A 22,684-nucleotide genomic window follows, 5' to 3' on the forward strand; every position below is an offset into this window, starting at 1 on the left:
GCTTTAAAAATAAAGACCTTCTGCGCTCTGTTTCACTACCGCTGAAATATTTATTGTAACACCTACGCAACTACTGGTCATATATACTTAAGGTTTCTGAAAATTTGCCTTTATTTAATGTGCAAAAAACACACTATTTTCACACACACATTTTTCAAGCTGCCTAACTGCAAAAAGAATTCCCTCTTATGATGCAACGAAATTCTGAAATAGACTTTAAAGTGACAGTTCACCCAAAAATGAATATTCAGTCAATATCTGCAGACTGTCCTGCCGATGGAAAGTTGGGTGAAGTTTTAAAACCAAAAACTGTTGGAGGTTCACGGGGAAAAGGCTACATTCATCTCTCAAAAACTGAGCCCCATGGTGACCAGGATTCAAATGTTAAAAAAATACATAAGAAAAACCACAAAAAAATCTCTATATTGCTAGCCGCAAGTAATCTAAGTGTCCTGAAGCCCCAATGTGCCAAGTTGTTTTTAAAAACGTCACTGCTGTTATGTTTTTAGTCTAACTGTAAAAATACAATTAAAGTCTGCACACTAGATAATGCTCCCATGAACATTTATTACCTCCACATATGTGACTTTCTTTCCCTTCTTCAGACATGAGAAAATGCACTTTTTATGGTTTTGTAGTGCATCGTACAAAAACATGTGCCTTTAGTTCCTGCCAGGTTGACAACTGCAATGTTTTCTGACCAAAAACACCATTAAAACCTCTGCAGCACATTCAGAGTGCTGCTGTGGCTCTAACAAGAAGCAGAGTACATATTTCTGACACACCCTCGCCTCTTTGAAAGCTGCATGGAGAGAGGACAAGGTCTGAAAAGGTCCAGCAAAACTTTTAGTACAAAGAACAATTGTATTGCATAGCTGACGTGTTTCAATGAGTGGCCTTCATCAGGGTCTTCAGTTTAGTCTGAACAAAAAGAAGAAGTGCTTTAATTCTCATTCTTACAGTTTATTAAAGGACAGATTTTAAACTTCTGCTGGTAGTTTATAAATTACTTTGTCGCTTGAGGCTAAAATACATTCTGATATGCTTAAAGAATATAAACTCATTTGAGCCCTTAGATCTTTAGTCAGCTGGTCGCCTCCAGTCAGATCCAAAGACAGTTATGCTGCTTTCAGCATCTCTGATTATCTTAAATATTTCCCAACTTTTGTCCATTAAAATCTAAATGTAAAACTTTTCTTTTGCATCTAACTTTTCCTGAGTCCGTTTCTCCATTAATCACTGCAGTGTAACTGCATTTTAACCCCACAGCAACTTTACCTCCCTTATCCATGCAATATTTTTAGTATATTCTGGTTTTATTCTATCTTTTATTTTACTTGTCACTTGTATTGGCATTATTACATACTTGTGTGAGCGTAAACCTTTAATGTTTGGTTGTTTTTGTTGTGTGTCTGGATTTTGTTTTATGGTCTTCCCTGACTTCACTAACAAGAGATTACTGAAAACTGCAAGCCGAAATTTACATACAATTAACAATAACATGTCGGCCGAGGTGTGTGTGTTTTTCGCTTTGTGTGTGTGTGTGTGTGTGTGTGTGTGTGTGTGTGTGTGTGTGTGTGTGTGTGTGTGTGTGTGTGTGTGTTTGTCAGACAGCGAGCAGACATTTCTGTGTGGTTTGGCATAGTTAACCATCTCTGCATCCACTGTTTTCAACACAGAGCCAAACAGATCAGGTGAATTTTGTAAAAAAACTGAGTGAAAATTAGTTTCCATGTGTGTGTGTTTGTGTTTGTTTGTGTGTGTGTGTGTGTGTGTGTGTGTGTGTGTGTAAGATTACCCACCTTGTCACAGGTGACAGGCCGACAGGTGTGTGTGTGGCATTTGGACTGACCCCGGTCACACACACATGTGGTGCAGGTGTTCTTCTGCCACTGCTCGCCATGCTGCCAAGAAACACACAAATACACAAGCTGAGACATTGCCAAACTACACACACTCACACACACACACACACACACTTACACACGGTCTTACACACAGTGAATCACGGGCTGTTTGCAGGAAAATCAAAGCTCATTTGAATACGAGTGTCGTCTTCTCTGTGTGCAGATACAGAGAAGAAGCAGGAAGCCTTAGCAGTGTGAATGGCTTCCAAACACACACACACACACACACACACACACACACCACACACACACACACACACACACACACACACACACACACACACACACACACAATGCTGTCAGGGGCAAATACCAGCTATCAAATGTCAACAAGTTCATGACTTAAAAATCCGGGCGTAAAGAAGCTGAACTTTGGCCCTTACCCATTTTTGCTGGTAATAAAATTAATTTTTAATACATATATATATATATACATATATATATATATATATATATATATATACATATTTCACAACACAACTGACAGATAACTAGGTTTCAACAGTAAAGACACTGCTAGGCCTCTGTGCTCATCAAGTATTGTTGGGCAATTTTGCATTTTTGGAGCAGTTTTAAAGTAAAAATTTTCTTACTCTCGTTGAAAAGTTTGGGGGTTTTTTTTAGACAGAGTTCTTAAAGCAGCATTTAAATCACTATATTTTAGTGTTAAACTGGTCTTCGCTCATACTGTTGAAATAATAGCTAAATCTGATCTAAGACTAAACAAAAACGCTTCACGCTTCAAACTAGTTCAGCCCAGTTTTTAACCAGCTTATCTTGATCTGCACATTTCCAAATGCTAACAGGGTAGTGATGGACAGTGTAACTGCTTAATCAGCTTCTGTGTTCCTAATTAGTTAAGTGTTGGTCTGTGCACTCCCTCGTCAGGACGCTATAATGAAGTGAAGTTGTCCCACAGCGGCTCAAATGCGTGATGTGTGTCACGCCTCAAATATGTAATCTGTTTCAATTTGGGGTCAACTTCCTGTGGTTGTCAGATTAAATCCTAACTTGCTTCTTCCTCTTTAGGCTTAAACTGCTCGATTAAATATTGACTGAAGCCTGGAGAATAGAAATTAATTCATTATTTCACAAGAAAGGAGACATTTTTGCAGTGATCTAACATTTATCACAGCCATTTATCAAAGGGATCAAAGCCCGGCAACGCACTCTGAAGAGCTCCTTTAACACCACTACCCTGCATGAAGTATATATGTGAGTTAGTGATTTATAATCCACCGTAGCTCAGATCCCTTCCACTCAAACTTACATTTGGTTCAGTAAGAGTTCACACAGCTTCACTGTCACCTGAGCAAACATGCTGATCTAAAGAGGTCTGAACACACAACTCTGAACATGTCTAAAATTAATGAAGTCCATCTCACACACACACACACACACACACACACACAACACACACACATCCACAAGGCATTTGCAAATACACACTCACAGGAACACAAAAATTATACAGAGAATTATGCACATTTAGAGACACTGAACAATGTGTCCACCCCATTAAAGATGAAAAGCAGTCACAGCTGGGGTTAAAATGAAAAAATATTAGATCCCAAAGCTCTGGACCCTCAGCTCCTCAAAGCATACAAAAAACACAAAAGTGAACTTTAAATCAAAGTAGTTATTTTAATTTTTTTGCTTTTTCAAACTAGATCTTGATCTATTAACAGTTCTTAGTCTGGAGGATGAAAATTTGTTCATTATTTCAAAAGAAAAAGGGCAATTATCTCAGATTACAGCCAAGTTTTTACAACAGTCGGATTCAGATTTCCAACATTACTGCTCTGACTCTGGTTATAGATAATTATTTCTTCCTGCTATCACAAAATGTTACTACTTTGCAGCTAAGAGTGCTAAAAATGTAATACTTGTAATGGTGGAAACTGCCTAAAGCACTCAATTTGGCTTATCGGTGTCCGTGGATGGTTTTTGGTTAGCCCAAAAAGTCACTAAGAGTTATTCTTCCTGCAAAATTTCAGTAAGAAGGAGAATCAATGTCTAGCCAACCCCAGACTGATTTACACAACCCAAGTTTACACAGCGTAAACAACTGATTTGTGTGCACACACACAACTTATTTATTGAAAAAATCACACAACATTTCAAATATTGACTCACTTTCCAGCACTTAGAGTGACACAAAGTGCAGTGAAGCTCTCAGATGCTGTATCATGTTAGGTTAAAGAGGCTTCCTGTAAACAACTTCCAATATTGATCTTTTTTGCTGTATTAACATAATCAATCAAACTCCATGAAACCAAAACAAAATATCAGCCTGTTCCCTTTAACCAAACAACAGATCATCTGACAACTGCATTTTTGTTTCATTCTAATGTCCAAATTACTGTCATTTCTGCGGTAAAGAAAATAAATGCAAGATGATACGACATGATTATAAACAACAAAGACTATTTACTCATACGCACATACACACAGACACACACACACATACACACACACACACACACATACACAGACCATATTTCTATAAGGACTTCGCTGCGTGTTTGAGACCAGAAGCCACGCGACATAATTCATTCTCTTTAATAAATAACAAATCGAAACGCCCCCTGACACCACGAAGAAGAAGAAAACACATATCTGAAGTCATGACTGCGCAAACATGAGTGTCAGTGTGTACGTGTGTGCAGGCATTTTGTGTGTGTGTGTGTGTGTGTGTGTGTCTTAGGAAGACAGAAACACACATTAGACTGGATGGGACACACAGACATGATCAAAGGAGAAACTTGGCAGCGAGAGAGAAAGAGAGAGAGAGAGAGGGAGGGAGAGAAGGAGGGAGGGAGAAAAGGAGTGTGTACACTATAAACACAGCAGGAGAAAGCAAGAGCAGATGAGGTGATGCAGCCTGAGATTAGAGAGGAGGAGAGAGAGAGGAGAGGAGAGGAGAGAGAGAGGAGGAGACAAGAGGAGAGGAGAGGAGACAAGAAATGAGGAGAGGAGAGGAGAGGAGAGGAGAGGAGAGGAGAGGAGAGGAGAGGAGAGGAGAGAAAAAGCTTGCTTTCATCTCAATATCAAACACACACACATGCATATGTCAAAGTCTCCCGTCATCACACAAACAGATTCTAACAGATTGTGCAGAGAAACACAAAACAGAATAAAATGTGCCAGGTCACATCAGAGCAGAGTGATGATGAGCTGTGCACACACACACACACGCACGCACGCACGCACACACGCACGCACACACACACACACACACACACACACACACACACACACACACACACACACACACACACACACACACACACACACACACAAAAATGGCTCTTTTCAGATGCTTTGTGTAAAACAGAGGATTTATCCACACAATAAGCGGTGCATCCACACACACAGTTTCCTACCTGGTACTGTTTCCCAGAGGACAGACAGGGGTTGGACACACACTGGGGACAGCAGTGACCTGGCTGGATCACCAAGTTTTCGTGCTGAAGAAAGAGGAAAAAAAACAGTCAAGAAAGAATGAAAGAGACACACAGATGGCTCACAATAATAAAACAAGTGAGCACAAATCCCCATTTTTCCTCTGTGGTGTAATAAAATTATATCATGAACAGCACTGTTAATATCACCTGTGACAATACTGTTAGACATTTTGGCAAATGTTACCAAGAGTTACAAAAAAATCAGCATCAGTTTCATCGTTGTGCCTCGAGCGCAGAGACAGAGCGAAAGTCAGAAACCGTCTGGAGAAATTGCAAGTGTGCCGCTGTGAAATACACCTTCAACAACTCTACGGTTGTCTTATACGTTATGTCTTGTTTATCTGACCTGGGAAGGGAAGCAAAATTTCCAAAACAGTAATGGAGATTTTGAGTATTGGGGTTTTCAGAAGCAGAATAGTACATTGGAGATATTTCTTGACTGCATGCGGCACCTCGAAAGTCCCGTCCTATCAGAGACGTTTTGACTGTAGTCGACCGAATCAACCCCAGCTGACTCGCCAGGTGGCAAGCTCGCCATGATGAATACTGTTATGGCTAAAAATGGGTGTGTGGGGTGGTGGGTGCTGAGGCTGATGCAGCAGATGATGAACATAGGTATGATTTGCCCAAAGTACCTGTGTACCTGTGCGGCTTCATCGAAAAAACACCGAGCAGTACAGCACAGTTCGATTATGGGGGCGCTAAGAGGAGCTCAGCTCGCCTGGAAATGACACAAGCTCCCCTGAAAGCCTTCCTTGAGACGTTCAGGGGGAGCTCTAAAAAATTGTTCACATTTTTATAGATTATATATTTTCTGCACATAAAGATTCCTTAAATAAAAAAAAATAGAATTAATATGTCAATTTTGTGTGTTTATTTGCTCATTACATTCCATTTCCGAACAACAGTCTCCACTATTTAACTTGTGTGTCTGTCCCTGCTGCAGTCATCTGTGCGTGAAGCGGCGCTGCACTCAAATTCTTACATTCACGTAGTCACCTGAACTCGTCCCACTGACCAACAGAAAAGACAGCGAGACAGAGGAAGCTGAGAGCTGCAGACAGATGTTTTATTTAAGTTTGCTAAATAATGCTCAGCTATTTTGTTCAAAGGTTGTTTATCAGAAGCAGAAAGAGTGTACCTGTGTCCTTCTGCCTTATTTTTAAGGTTATAAAGGTTTTGCGTGATTCTTACATTGCTGTTATTGTGCCTCTATGAAATGTTACTGCCGGTATTAACTGCTTGCAGCGGTATTAGTATCTGTTTCGCAGTAACCCTGTTATTGACCGTGACATGTTTTAGTAGTGGTGCACACCTGAAAGCACTGTGTAATTCGAACCCTGCAGTACAGACAAGAATGCGTCTGAGGCAAAGGATCTCATATTCATTGGACTGACAGCTGATGGAGTTCTCCAGCCGCTCCTGTCTAAGTGCCTGCACATACATTAACGTTTATACCGTGCAGCACCCCTCAGCGGAAACGCGTTCCCGTGTGCACGCTTACATTGAGTCTTGCTGAGTCGAGCTCAGCAGATAGGGTACTAAAAGATGAGCGTGTGCCGTCCTTTTGTGCGGCGCTGCTCCCTTTAGTCACACTCCCGTGGGATTTATTATAATGTTCTCCACTTCATTATAATATATAAAGTCCCAGTGTGTATTTGGTATGAAAACAAATCAAGAGTCTGCATTTTTGAAAAATTGCTCTGAGCAATCCGGTAATAAAGCCACCAATAAGGGACGCAGCGGAACAGAAAACAAGGTCATCTTTGTCTGGTGTTTCTATAAAGACGGATTGCATTCCCATCCTAAGGAAAGATGTACAGTATAAGTATGAGATGGATGATCAGTTATATTGAATAAAAGGTATTGTTTTTTTTCTCTGACTTTCGATTTCAGGGCAAAAGAAAAAAAAAAGAAGTGAGCTGAGAGGGACAGACACAGAGTTAGTGCAACTGCCAGCATGAAAATCCTAAAAAGTGTGCGTTACATTTCCAGAAACTCACCGTTTGCAGGCCACTTGCTGACAATCTACAACCGAACACTGGACTTCCCCGCTGCTGCAGACACATCGGGAACAGAGGCTGGGCTTCCACTCTTCACCGTCTCTGTATACAGTCCCCTGCCAGGAGCAAGACTCTGAGACAGACACACACACATACACACACACACACACACACACACACACACACACACACACACACACACACACACACACACACACACACACACACACACACACACACAGAATGAGTAAACGCTGAAAATAGGTGTCAGGTAATGAGCTGACTGTTGGAGCATTGTTTGCCCTCAAACCCACTGATTTACAGTGAGAGAAAAAAAGGGGAGTTCGCTAATTAGCTGCTAACCGTTGGGACGCATCATAGCTGCTCCAAGATATCATTAGAGTCGAGATTAACCTTTCAGCTCGGCCCCAGCTGCTCTGCACACTCTTAAAACTCAGGGTTTATCACGACAACAATCTGTCTGGGTGATCTTTTTCCCAGCGCAGATATTACTGATTAGTCAACTGAAGATGCGCCTATATGTCAAAGCTTCAAGGGGCGTAAATAAAAACATAAAGGGTCATCTGAGTTTTAACATACGAGGCAGAACAGCATGCATCACAGGGTTTGTTTTGAGAAAACATGATTGAATTAAACAGGATTTATTAATTTTTCTAAGAAATGGGCTTTTAAAAAATCCCTAAATTCTATTCTATCATATTTTACTTTTAGTGTGAGTCACCAGCTAAAGCTAATTTTCATTAACAATCACACACAAAAAAATAATGCACCATTTAACTCGCCCCTGTAACCCTGCAAGCATTAATCATTTTACTATATGAAAAACATTTATCTCTTTGGTTAAGATTTGTACTGGAAACATTTACATTTTTATTGCTTTTATTGCTATTATTTGTTTGGATGAACGCACCAAATTCACATCTTTGGACTTTAGAATAAAATCTCTGGAACTCAATTAAATACACACAGCTGTAAAAAGCAACAACTAAAGGAAGAAAAATGATAAATTACATGTACTCTCTTTGTGTAATTTTAGAAAACAAAATATCCAAATACAAAATTTAGTCCCATGCTGCACCAAAGCTCTACTTGACGGCCTACTTATCTTGACGGACAAAATCATAATATATATATATATACATATATATATATATATATATATATATATATATATATATACATACTATGGAGTGGTTAGATAAAAACAGTAAAGGCCTCGCCAAAAGAAGGAGCATCAGAAAAACCCATTAGAGGTTAGAAGAAGCTGAACTTAGAGTCGAGTTCATGTTTATTCAAAGAGGAGGAAGTAAGCTAACCTGAGGCAGTTTGCTGCTCGGTAGGACTCTCAGCTCCACACACAACACACTCAGATTTCCTGTGTGAGCGTGGAAGTCCACAGGGCATGCCATTGTGTGTGTGTATATGTCTGTGAGTGTGTGAAATAGGTCATGGTGTTTCACTTAATGCACTATATTGTGTTGTTTTTTTTTTTTGTTTACTTGCATGTCTTTATTTAACCACCAGTCGTCAGGTAGCAAGTGAGAGCTCCAGATACTTTAAACCTGCCTGAGAGAAAGGTGCTAGAATATAACTGACGTGCAGCTGTTGTTGGTCAGCAGCAGCAGCCTGAGGGCTCTCCCAGTCTAAATGTGTGGTGTTATTCATATAATAGTAGAGCAGGGCATCACTGACACATAGTCAATAGTGGAGAAATCCTCCCACCAGTTTCATTAAAATGTAATCTGGTTTTCTATCTCCAAGGCAAGATCCCCCCCTCTTTTTTGCAGTATTTCGAGTTTTTTGATGACTTTGTGTGTGTTTCCACTGCAGAAATTGGAAATATGGATAAAAGCATACTTTATGTCGACAGACAAGCAAACAAATGCTGTGCAAAGATAGCAAATGTGCAAATATGGATGTTGCGAAAAGCATGGTGTGTATTTTGTTGTTTTCTGAATTGTACGTGTGCAGCAGTCAAAGCTGTCATGTCTACAATGTTTTTTAAAAAAAAGTCCCTACCCTTAACTGCATTTTACATCTACAACGTAACCTTAATTTGGAAAAAAAAGGAAAAAATAACTGCATTAAGGTAATAAATCATCCACCATCTGGAGTTCATTTTCATATCCTATGAAATAAACTGAATAAAAAGGCTGCCTGGAAGAAGAAAACCAATACAAACAATACAACAATATAATACAAAACATAGTTAACACTTTCCCTGCCGCTGATGAGATATTCCGTCAATCAGTGTTTTTCGCTGTTGTATTGTAGGGGGCGCTGTTACAGATGTTGAAATGAAAAACAAACAAACAAGACGTTCCCAGGGTAACAGGAAGAGGGGCCTACTGACTTGCTTTCTTTCTATTTAGCAGCTTTGCAGATGCTCTCGGCAACGTTATTTTTTAAAAAGCAACATGAGACACACCGAGCAACTTATTCAGATCATCAGAGAACAAGGGAGAAATAAATTGTCACTTATTCCCCTGCTCGCTGCTCAGAGTTACCAATTACCACAGCAGCCGTCAGGCCAGCCAGCCTCCCCAAAAACTGTTTTTTTGTTTTGTTTTGTTTTGCACAAATTCAGGTGTTGATAAAAAGGAATGGAAGAAGCTAGAGTAAAATGTTTTGTCTGTATGTCTTGATTTTGATGTATTCATTATTTATATACTGAGAGAACAAAATATTCTGGAGGTCTTGAAAACTGGTGAATATGACCAAAAATGACCAAAAATGGTGGCGCTGGCTGACAACGTAATAATAATACTCCAGAGGGGAAAGTGTTAATGATACAAACAAGGGGATTTGGAGTTAATACAAAATATACCAAAAAATATACCAAAAAGTTCTTCAAAATCCAGAAGAAACAGTGGCTGCATTTGTAATCTGTATGTGGAAGTGTGCCTGAGACCACTCTTACCTCCGCTGCGGCCACACTTGGGGCAGCACTCTCCAGCCGGGGTGAATGGACTCTGGTCCTCCGGACAGCTGAGAGGAGGGCAGGGGCGAACGCTGCAGGAGACGCTCCCTCCTGTGCAAACACACACCGAGCAGGGCGAGGGACTCCACTGACTGTCATGCTGTGGGAAAACAGAGAAACAGAGAGACAGACAGTTACACACAGGAATACAACCAGAGGCAAGAAAAAGGGAGAGGAAGAGGCAGAGAGAGACAGAGGGATGAGGAAAGCTGTTTTGCTCTCTATGGACGAGAGGACTTTGTAAGCCTAAGCCTGAGTGACAGACGAGAGAACAGAGTCACAGAGGGGGGAGAAGGTAAGAGGAGAGATGTGTCAAACAGACCATGGGAAGAGGGAAGGAGAAAAAAAAAAACAAGAGGGTGTATGAATGTGGATAAGGCTGAGAGAAGATATTACCTTTATATCTGAAAACTGAAATTCAGATGTATCAGTTTGTGCAAAGTTGTTTCAGCAGAGCAGGATGTCCAGTAAAGAGTAAATTCGACTGTTGGCTCTGCTTTAGGCGAGCAGTAAGCTTGTTGGCGATCTTCCTAGATTATTCTGTTCATATGTGTATATACTAGTGTTACACAAACGCCTCAGGCCAACATGTGCTGGTGTAAAACCACGAGGATGTTTCTATTCTGTGACTGACAGAAGCAGACTGATGGAATCTATACTTATTCAACCACCTCTGGGGTATTAATTAGAGGAGTATTTAGAGTAGAGTACATTAATTTGTGGATGCTTGAGTTCACTGTTGTTCTTTCAGTCTTAATGAGAAATCAGCATGTCAAAATCACCTGCAGTCAAAATGATAGAGGTGAGGATCTGGCTTTACTCATTTTCGGAGGCGTCAGGCTGTGCAATAAAACCTCCTTTAGTCTGCATGAAATATATCATTAGCGTGAGTTTTAATAGAGAATTGATCTAAATGCTTTTTCACCCTGGAAAGAATAGATTTCTGTGAAAAACAAGCTTTTTATGTTTCTGGCATGCAGCCAGCATGAAAAGTCTTCCTTTCAACGTGGAAATTTACAACCTTTAAAACAGATGCTAAATTAAAAGTTTGGGTCTCGACCGCTGTCCAGGGTGCTGATTCTGGAGCTGTCCTGGGTTACAGCTTTGTGTTCTCAAACTCGTTCTTTCTGTGAAATACAAATTATCTGCATGTTTGCGACAGGTAGATTCAAAACGCAAAATGTTACATTCTCCGAAACTATAAAGGCATCAACAATTACGAAAGCCACCGTCCTCTGTGACCTGGGATGTCTGCAAAAAGAGAGAAGCTCAATTTTTCTCAACATTTCTTCCTTAAAAAGGAGCAGCAGTGGATACAGTAGTTATAAAGTTTCACTGCTGATTTTCAGTGAAGATTCAGAGAAAGGCCACGACTCTCTCCAAACCTTTCCTGTTAGTTCAGATCTGTTGTAAAGTGCCACTTCACCGGGGAAAGGACACTAGTGGAATCATAAACTGTCCAAAATGCCTGCAAAGAAGTCCAGGGAGGCCACTTGATGAAAGATAAATGAGACAGTGATGGTTTCTGTAATGACAAGGAGGCGGGAAGGAGGTGGGTCCAGCTTATCAGCAGTGACCAAATTTAGAAAACAAATTACTTATGATTTATAGGTTTAATCATCTTGGATGTTATTTAGGGTTTCTCACCAAGACAAGAGAAAAACACCACATACACATGTAGAGTATATTTGGTAGCTGAACGTATGATTCCAAAACCAATTCCTCTGCTGTTATTTCAGCTTATACTTAGTTTCAGGTTTTTGACCTGATTTAACAGCCTGGCTGCAGGAATTTGTCCCAATTTAGCGACAAGAGCATTGGTGAGGTCCAACACAGATGTTGGACAATTAGGTCTGTGCTCAAGATCATCCCAAAGGCGCTGGATGGGGTTGAGGTCAGGCCTCTGTACAGACAAGTCAAGTGCATGCGGGCATTTTCGTGTTGAAACAGAAAAGGATAAGGCCCTGACAAACCAAGCCGACGGCAGACAGTCAATGCTGGGCCATCAGAGAGCGTCTGTCGTCCTAGCCGCTGTATGTCCTGCGTCACTGGCACTCATCGACCCTCGTCTGCTATTTCCCGCCGATTCAGCATGTTATGATTGTTATGACAAAGGCAGCACATGTAGATGCAGCAGCCAGTAGCTCCACAAATCCTTGCAACTTTTTTGTGAGATATATATATATATTTTGGACTCCATGGCCCCTTCTGCTAAAGCAAGACTTTTCTATGATAGAGAAGCACTTATCAACATTGTAAAAAGTTATGTGGGGTTTGGACTGAATGTATCAGACTGTGAGAGGATCTTCACTAACGACCAATGTCGAGCGGCCAGTCAGACTATAGGGGAGAAACAGAAAGTGCTGGCCAAAGAGAGGGAGGAGAGCCGTCATCAGGGCGAGGTTGACCCGACGTGGGCCGAGAGATTTTCCTCTACCAAGCCTTCTTCTGGCTAATGTCCGGTCGCAGGAGTTGGTACAAAGTTGCGAGTAGACTGTTGTCCAAAAATGTCAGTGTATACTGTGTATTCAGTAGCAATAAAATTCCCTGTGCAGGAATTTAGGCTCCAGACACATAACTACACATAAGTATTTGGACATCTAAAACTTAGTATTGTGTAATGCGCTTTTAAACTGATCTAAGGCTGCATATTTAATGTTTTGTAGAAGGGTTGGTTGATCAGGAGAAGAGGAAAGACAGAGAATAGACATAAAAAGAGTCTTTTCTTCTGTCACTTTCACTTACTCCATAGACGACTCCTTCGTACTGGCAGGAGCCCTGGGATGAGGAAACGCACTCCGGACAGCACTTGTTGGCAGGGATCCTTAAACGCTCTCCCTTTAAAAAGACACACACAATATTAATACACACCATGCACGACCAAAATACTCACAAATCCCCGGAGACAGAAAGAGAAAATGGTTGTGGGTCCCTTTAACCAGCATGAATACAAAACTTGTCGATTACAGTCCGCCCATTTCCATGGAAATTAACCGACGTGACACAAATACCACAACCGAACGGACAATAATGAAAATATGAGAATTCCATCAGGCATACACAGCGTGTAGAATATAGAGCGAGCGCAGCGGAGGTGTTACAACACAATACAGATTCAACACGCAGTCGTTTATCTGTGCTGCCTACACGCCCTGATTGAGGCCGGATAGGAAAGCAGACAGGACAAGACCCAGAGCCAGTGAATAGTTTAGGTGTTGCGTGTTTGCAAATATGAATTATACGGAATGAAAAAAAAACAGTGAGGGAGGAATACAATTTGTACAAGGTTAGAGAAAGCAACCCCCAAGCAGCTCCAGTGAATGGCTTGTGTCAATAGAAAAAGAGAAAAAAACTGAACAGGTACACCCGAAGGCAAATTACATGTAAATAGGTGGAAGAATGGCAACTAAATGCATAAATAAGTATGGGAAATAAAACAACTGGAGTGTCAGCTGTAGAGCAGGTAGCAGTTCGCCATGAATAAACAGACAGAGGGATAAAATTGTACTTTCAGAACATCATCAATCACCTTCTAGCACACAAAAATCAAGACCACCAGCTGAATTTGACAGCATCTGGAAAATGTATCCATCATGACAGCCACCAAACCCCTTTGTGCTAGAAACTAGCACTAACAGTCTAAACCTCTCAAATGTTTTCACATATTTAAGCTCTTGTTCTTGTGTCTCTTCTCGATTCCCTCTATTCCATCTTTCAGCCTCTCTAGCTTTTCCTCTGTCTGCTGCCTCAAATTTAATTACCAAAATATGGCTGTAGTACAAGAATTTGATCCAATTTCAGATTTTATTGCTGCAAATAAAGAGAGATGGTTCAGGCTCAAGGAGAAGAGTTCATTTATTATTGGACGGATGAATTCTCGCAGTATTAAGACTCAAGGTTTTCTTCTGCTGTTGCTTTTTCTGGTAAATAAATAGTAATTACGTGGGGGTTCTGCGATTCTGTGAAAGAGTGGCCACTGAATTCAAGATCTAAAAGCCTCTTTCTTGTCTTATTATAAAATAACAAAATCAGAAACCTAAAAACACGGTGGACCATGAATGTGACAAGTCTTTATATATTTATGGTATTCATCACATCACTTTATATAAAGCTGATGTAAGATACGAGGGTATAATTCTCAAAATAAAGGGGGTTGATTACCTGATTATTTGTAGACTCAGTCACTATGTGTCTAAAACAAAGAAACTAAAGCACCTTTAACACTGCCTGTTCAAGGCCGCCTCGCCGTCCCGTATAAAAGGTACAATTGCAGAATGGGGGGACAAAGTTGTGTTGCCTTTGAGCCATCATGGGAGGCAATATTAGCGCTGAAGCTGTGTCTGTATAAAAGGGACAGTCAGCAGGAGGGGACAATGGGCCGGACGTGTTATGTGTGTGACCCGCCGAGGTAAATTTAAAAAGCAACTGGCTGCAGTTACCTGCTGACTCCAGAAAGAACGGCGGCTGCAAATGTCCACATGTTGGGAAAACAATTATGTCAGGGAGCTTGTTACCCTCTGAACAGAGGAGGAGAAAAGCTACCCTAAAACTGGGACAGTAAATGATTGTTATTGCCATGTGATGCTGACATGCTGTCTGAAATCACACACTGGAGCACAGACTCCAAAATTAACACCCACCAAGCACCAAATCGGGGTAGATTATTTGGTTAGTGAGTGAATCTTGGGAAGTCATCCGCCACACTTCTGGGTTTGTACCAAAATAGTCATGTAATTAAACTAAGCTGCATCACTGCTTACCACAGTGAACTTGCTGGTGATGAGCAGCAAACAATTTTGCCTCAGAATTAGCTCTGGCCTTTTGCTTAAGTTTGCCCTCAACATTATACACTATTCTCTCAATGAAACGTACTGAAACAAATGTATATGTGAAACAAGAAATGGCAATTTATCATTATGGGAGGTAAAAAAATATGCTTGGCTGTTGGATTTTTTCATTTTCATCGGCCGGTGAGTCAAAAAGTTAATTTCGGACACTGCCGGTGCAGCATGATGCCGCCGTTGTTCGGTTCTTGTAAAAATGCAAAGGCAAGAAAGGGACTAAGCAGCAGCTTATTAGTGCAATGTGTGGGAAAAAAAGGTGAAAGACAATGAGCAAGGTGATAAGCTGTCCTGTTCAGACAGAAGACAGGCTGCATTATAAAAATACTCCTCTGAAATTTAGAGATTGATTTCAGAAAAGTCGATGAGGTAGAAAAGGAAATTTAAGCTTGTAGATGAATGGTAATGGATTTCAAAAGAAAGCCCTATAATCGGAGACAGACAGATGATAAAAAGCCTAATACCTCTTTCATCCCAGTGCAGGTGAGAAGGAGTCACATTTTAAGAGCTTTTTAGACGGAGGGGGCACACGGCTTGGTGAACATGATGACTAATTTTAATTAACATTGGATTGCTAACCAGCAGAGTGGAATTCATTAGACATTGATTGTTGCTTTAGTTCAGGGATTGGATCTGACGCCGTCACCGCAGGCTTTGACGTTTAAATCACATTTTAGAAGAAGCATGGGGAGGAGCAGCCGGAGAGATGGAGTGAAAAAGAGCTTTGAAAATGTGTCCCTGTGAATTCAAATGCACCAAAAAAGCTAAGCTGGAACTAACATTTCCAAACAGTCGTCATTGTGGCAGATTAAACTGTGCAATCGGCAGACTTCGCTGCACAATAGTCTCTTATTTCATTGATTCTTGTCGTAAGGGCAGCTCACAAAGACAAGTGACTAAATGAGGCCTTTAAGATCTGCACTTCAAGGTGACATGGACAGGAGGGGATTAAAATATCACCAAAAAAGGATCCTGAATGTTTAAGACTATTTGTTGGATTCACTCAGTGTTTGATTTTGGTCCTGATTCTTGTGGCAAAGGAAGGGTGTTTTACATTCAGGAGCTGAAAAATAAACTTCACAACTTCTAAATAAACATTGAAAGTGGGACTGCGTTTTGAACTGCACAAAACACAAACTTGTGGGTGTAACTGAACTTTTTTCCCATGCTCCCACTCTTTCTTTGTCAGACTCCAAAAACTTTCAATCAATTGAAGGTTTACTTCTGAAAGTATTTCTCAGAGGTAAAGCCGCTTTGGAAGAGATATTCTTGTTGTTAGACTTCAACTTGTGTGTTTTCTGTAGGAATACAGCATCCTAACTTATGTCAAGTAAGAATACACAACAGATTTGTTTTACTCACATGAAAGATTTTGTCCGAGGTTCTTGAAATTAAACACTGCTTGTGATTATCATCTTCATCTTATTCCACAAATACAATGCTGTTTAAAATCATGCTGTTGTATGTCCTGTCCTGTTTGTTTGGCACCTCTAATAACTGAATGTAACATGAGTAAATTTAGCATTTAAGCTATTCTATGTGCTGCACTGCATATTAACAATAATTATAATATAATAATAATGTTGCCTGGTTAATTAGTTTTAGAATAGGACATAAGTGATTTCATTTCTTGCTTAGCATCATTAAGTTATTAACTTGACTTTTTGTATAAAGCAAACAAGAGTTATTTTACTTTATTAACATGGTCTAATGTTAATGTTATACGCACTATGTAGACAACTATGCTTGCTATTTAGCTTTGATGCCTAACTGAAATCTTAGCAAAAACTTCACATTAATCTTCTACATTTACAATTTAATAACAATATGTAACATAGTTGTAGCCTGGTTACACAGCTAAGCCTTCGAATTGCTAAACCTCTACCTGCACCCAAAATTAATTTCTATTAGTTAAAACAATGTTCTATTATTAGCTAACCAAACGTAACTGAATAAATAGCTAATTATCACTGTGTTGCATTAACTTAACATTAACTATGTTAGCTAGCTAGTTCAGTTACACTAGCAAATTCACAAAGAATATATTTAGTTATAGCGCGGTTATGTCATGGGCTTTCTCTGCTCACATCAATTTTACGGTAAACCGTAAAATTTGTGTACCTGCACCTGCTTTCAAAATTGTTTCCAATTGCAACAAAATACGCAAGAGAATACTTAACGCATCACATTTAGAAGTCAACGGCGCTGACTCGGCAGAAATATCTGATGAGTTGGGATAAAAATGTGCTGAAAAGGCCTGTTTGGTGGGGCTGACCTGCACGTTTATGTTGTCATTTGAAGACATTAGTGCACAACAGGAGAAATGCAAAATAATAACATCACCTTTATCGTTAAAATAGATTTCCTGTTGCCCATTGTATGTAAAGCCTACTACAGTTTCCCATCCCAAAATAATAAGGTTTTCCTGTAGAGTGTAACACGTCTTACCCTCTGGAAGTCGCACCGTGGGTTGGGGCAGCGGGTGGGCCTGCAGATGGCCACGTCGCTGTAGCAGGTACACTCCTGACACGACTGCGGTCTCCATGATGTGTTGTTCTGTCAAGACACATAAAAAACAGACATGAAACACCACCGAGGACGGACTTGATTCATCACTGCAAGGAAAAAAAAAATCACTTTGGCATGCTCCATTATCATATCCGAGCACACCCACATGTCTTGTTAATGTTGACAGCCGCGGCAAATGACAGTAAACATACAGAGCACTTTGTGCATATTAATGTCACTGATAAAAATGTTTTTCGCTCACTTGCATTGAGATTCGCAGGTAATGTTGTTTCTGCATTTTGATTTACAACCTCAGCTTTATAACTTTCCAAAGTTTATTTTCTCCTCACTATTGTTGACACAAAGTTGAAGCCAGACTTCATGACAAGCCCTGTACAGTATGCAGTAATCATGCATTATAGATACAGTACAGAACAGACACATGGAATAAAGAAACAACGGATTTATATTATTCAGTGTTTGGGAGATTCAGAACTGCTTCTATGCATCGCAACAGTTTGTACTGCAGGTTAGCTCAGGTCCATGATAAGGTTTTACTGCTCTAGTTTACAAAATGTGATCACCACCGTAGGAAAATCATTTCACACTTTGAACTCTTATCATCCTCCATACTTAAGGCTGTAAAACATGAGGATTTCTGCTGCAGGTGGAGTGAAACTGCTTCAGTGTTGATTAAAAGCTTTGAGCACCACAGCCAACTATGAGAAAAAGCAAAAAAAAGGCAGAAAGGCGGGAGATCACTTCTGCCAGTTGGCTGCACCCTTTACCATGCCTGGTATTTGTCAATAGCTCATAACATGCAGCTGACAATGTCTTATGGCTAGCTTGAAGCCAAAACTAAATCAATATTCCAGCCTGCATATGCTCAGATATATCATCTTACAGTCCATAAATCCGATTTAGCCGGATGATTAATTACCCGCTCACGACGGGAATATCCATGGGCAGCTGTGCATACGGAGTGGACACCTCATGGCAGGGGGGTGACTGTTAAATGTGGAGACTTTGCTCCATTTGAGACACAAACTAAAGCAGACGTCTTAATGGACGGGAAACTAGAGCCTCAGGTAACAACCGGACCACTAACAGTCCCATATACTGTATGCTGACATAAGGTGTCCTGGCTGTGCACAAAGAGGCTCAGCTCACTCCGCCATGTCGCAAGAAAAGGAAATATGTGTGTATGTATGGCTCGACTATATTTTGCTGGTTTGTTCACTGCCTCTTCGTATCCACTAAGGGGTTGTGTCTATTTACTCTCCCATGATTTTGTGTTGATGGTGTGTCGGCTGAATTGTTGATTTTTGTTTTGTTTTGTCTTTGCATTTCCTTAAAGTCTTCATTTTGTTTCTTGTTTTTCACTTTTATTTGTATGTTAAGAATCAGAAGGATACCTGAAGCGTAGTATGCAGACACAGAAGTGCCCTGAAGAGTGGCAGTATTTGACGACTTGTGATCATATGTGTTGGGAAGACTGCGACTTTCAGTGATTAAAAACAGATGTCTTATGGGGTTAATTTACACTCTTAAATTTAAAGTATTTTCCTCTCTATAACCAGTATTAGGCACATGAAGTTTTTGCACATTACGAGGAGAAAACACCATGTTGCATGCAGCCCGACATCACTGAAAAAAACAAAAAAACTTGAGCAGCACACCTGGGTGATTACAATAATGGACGGTGAGAAAATCCACTAGGCTGAGCCCCAAAACTCGATACAACCTGTTACACTAGTACATGCTGGAGGCGTTTGAGACTTAAGGGCCTAAAAACAAGCCGCGTATCGAATCTGAATCAGTGATAAATCAATTAAGAACCACAGTAGAGGTCTCTTGCAAATAAGTTTGGCTAACCCTGAGGGTTGTTTCCACCCTGTCTGATTGCTTGTTTTTCTTGACCCATCTGACTTCTTTTCCCTGCTTCCACTATGAACTCAAACAATGGCCAAAAAAAAGAGGAGAAATTACATACTGCCATAAACTGCAATTATACTTTAATACTCCCACAATCTCTGAACTACTGAACCATTACTTTGTGAAAAACCAGAGCCAGATTGATTCTGAAAACATCTCCTCTCGGCTACAGGACAAGTAACGGAGTAAGTCATGCAGGAAGCATGCAGTAAAATGTGGGAGTTGCTATAGGTCATGTTGAAAGACACAAACAGAAAGGATAACACCACAGAATGAAAATTTAATTAAGGCAGCCAGCTGAGAGAAAAGGCACTCCTGGAGAGAGAATGTCAGCTGATATGTTCCCTGTAATGTGGTTTGAGCGATGTGTGTGTACGTGTGTTTAAAGTCTGTGGGAGTGCATCCCTGCACAGCTGTGGCCAGATGTGTAATGTGTTTTATGTAAGGGCAAACATGTCATGGGCTTTCTCTGCTCACATCATTAATGTTCCTGCTCAGGGAGAAGGAGGAGCGACCTTTAGAAGTAACGAGAATGTGGGTGTCAACCGAGCGCTGCAGTTTTCACAACTGCGATTTCATCTCCTGAGAGAGAAACTCTTCCACACACAATCAAAGACGCACAACGCTAAAGACGACCTATTATGTCAAACAAAACGAAACTAGTTTAAGCACGAATGCAAAAGATGCAAATTAAAGTCTTAACTCTTGACATTTGCTCCTGTGTCTTATGCAAAAATTTAAACCTTTTAAATGTAAACAAATTGGTTTAATTTCTTCTTTAGAAATATTAGGGGAAAAGCAAAAGGCAACTTAGCAAGAAATGTGCTGCAAATTGCAAGATTTTGTAGATTTAGAATAATATTTTTAAAAGAATATTAGAAAAAATGCCCAGAAAACTATATTTTCAATGATAGTAATTGCATATTTATAATCATGTTTCTGAATCAGTACTATTTTTGAGCATTTTTTCAGTTTATTTCCTGCTGTTTTTTTTCCTTTTTTTTATGCAAATTTTCAGGGTTTTTTTTTAAACTTTTTACTCATTTTTTGGGCCATTTCTTCTTCAGTTGCTCAAAGAGATAAACACGTGAGATTTTTTCACTCTGCTTGTCTGAATTTGTGGTTATTAAAAGGTGTAGACAGGGGAAAAAAAGCACCCAGCTAAAATACAAAACCAGATTCACTGAGACAGGCACGCAGAGTTGCACTCCCTCTGTGAATTGGCACTATTTACAGCGAGAGGAACTGTCTCTCAGGTAATGTGCTCTGACTGCGAAGAGCAATCCCAGGACGGAGTGAGATCAGTTTGTCACACTGGGAATGCCAATCCCTTTTAGTCTCTGTTTGAATTTAAAAAAATAAATAGACAGAGATACTTGCCCCAAGTCTTTTCCGTACGGTCACAGAGAAAGGGCTGGCGTGACATCCTGACCATAAACATTCAGCACGGCTCCAAAAACCAACCAATCTCTCTACAAATGTATGGTGACAATCTTCTTTTTGTCAGATAGCTTTCTAACAGATTGCCACCTATGAGGGGAAAAAGGTTCAAAGCAAACTTAAAAATGGAAAATCCTTCTGACTGTACCAGAACAGCAGGACTTCAGGCTACAGTCTTTTCTTTCGAAAACTTCATCAAAATCTGTTCAAATAAAGAGCAGGAAGTGCATGGGAAGGTACCAGCACTCTATCACTATAAAACATATCCAACGAAATTTGACTTGGTCTACATATAAAAAACAAAAGCTGCTGCACTCAAATCATTCTTAAAAACAGACACAGAGGCAATCCTGTTTTTCCACAGATTATGACAACCAATCACGTCAAAAATAATGACTTTTCGGAACATCTGACTCATAAAATCAACAGCAGATAGGTGCACCGGTGCCCTGCTTTATCCCATTTTAACCCACTTGAATCTACTGAAGTTTCTGAAGCATGTATTCTTGGAGTGTCCAGTGATTAGGCCTTTCTGAGCACAGTTTCACAAAGCACTAAAAAGCACACTTAACACTGATTTGCCCTTGCAATTTTCCACATTATTTTTGGGACGGGGCTGATTTTCATGCAAAGCGTCCTGATGACTGTATGTTTGGTATTTTGATATCTGCTTGCAAAAAAAGCCCCCACCCACAATACAGGTGCATGATATTTATGTAATGGAAAACAAAACCTTTTCTCTAAGTCTTTAGAAAATGTGTTCTTTAAATCCCGGACCAGATGGGTGAAATACACAAGACCCTACGGCCAGATTTTGTGGAAGTATTGGATAAAAGACTATTATGGTATTGTTGTTTTTTTTTCTTTTTTAAGATTTTAGCAAACCACATTAACTGCTATTCTGTTTTTTTTCTCAAATCTCCCTGACGTATTTTTCATACTGTAACTTTTTCTCTCCCAAACTGTACAAAGTTCTTAAATTTGCAATAAATCTGAAACAGCAAGATGAATTTAACTGTGTCTGTCCTAATGTATGTTTTGCAATATAAACTACTGTCCCACGCGAAAAAAGGGACAACCAATCACATAAAAAATAACTAACTTGAACCTTTGACTTGTAAAATCAAGAGCAGACGGGTGCAATGATGCCCTACTTGAGTCTCTTTCGAGCAGTAGTTGAATCTTAAGTTGTTTGTTTTTTTACATTGCGTTTAAATCACCGTATTGAAAACAGATACATTTCTCTCGTGATCAGAAAGATGTCATAAAGAGATGTAAGACAAGAAATGATATTTTGTCCATAAATTTAACTGCCTCTTTTACAATCAACCCTTTGATATCAGAGTAGTAGGCTTGGGTGGTATCATGATATAAAAGTATACCAGAGCATTGAAAAAACTTCAAGGTATGTTTTTCACTGTCATAAATACAAGCCATCCTCTGTTAAATTATGTGGTTATTATTATGTGGTGCACAGCACGCACCACCAGAGCTCAGCACTGCACCAGCAACAGCAGAGGGAGACTGTGGGGAATAACAGCATGTTTTTAACAAATAACTTGGTGGATTAAGGATTTATTTA

General features: G+C 40.0%; 1 protein-coding gene across 1 annotated transcript in view; it reads right to left on the bottom strand.

Moving 5' to 3' along the window:
* The window catches only part of fras1 (Fraser extracellular matrix complex subunit 1), a 307,798-nt gene that overhangs the window by 201,207 nt on the left and 83,907 nt on the right, over window positions 1-22,684 (bottom strand). The window contains 6 exon segments of the mRNA XM_042487917.1: window positions 1,803-1,904; window positions 5,294-5,377; window positions 7,374-7,510; window positions 10,319-10,478; window positions 13,124-13,216; window positions 17,668-17,775. Coding sequence (XP_042343851.1) covers window positions 1,803-1,904; window positions 5,294-5,377; window positions 7,374-7,510; window positions 10,319-10,478; window positions 13,124-13,216; window positions 17,668-17,775 — 684 coding nt within the window.

This window comes from Plectropomus leopardus, chromosome 6, assembly GCF_008729295.1.
Source record: "Plectropomus leopardus isolate mb chromosome 6, YSFRI_Pleo_2.0, whole genome shotgun sequence".
Lineage (NCBI taxonomy): Eukaryota > Metazoa > Chordata > Actinopteri > Perciformes > Serranidae > Plectropomus > Plectropomus leopardus.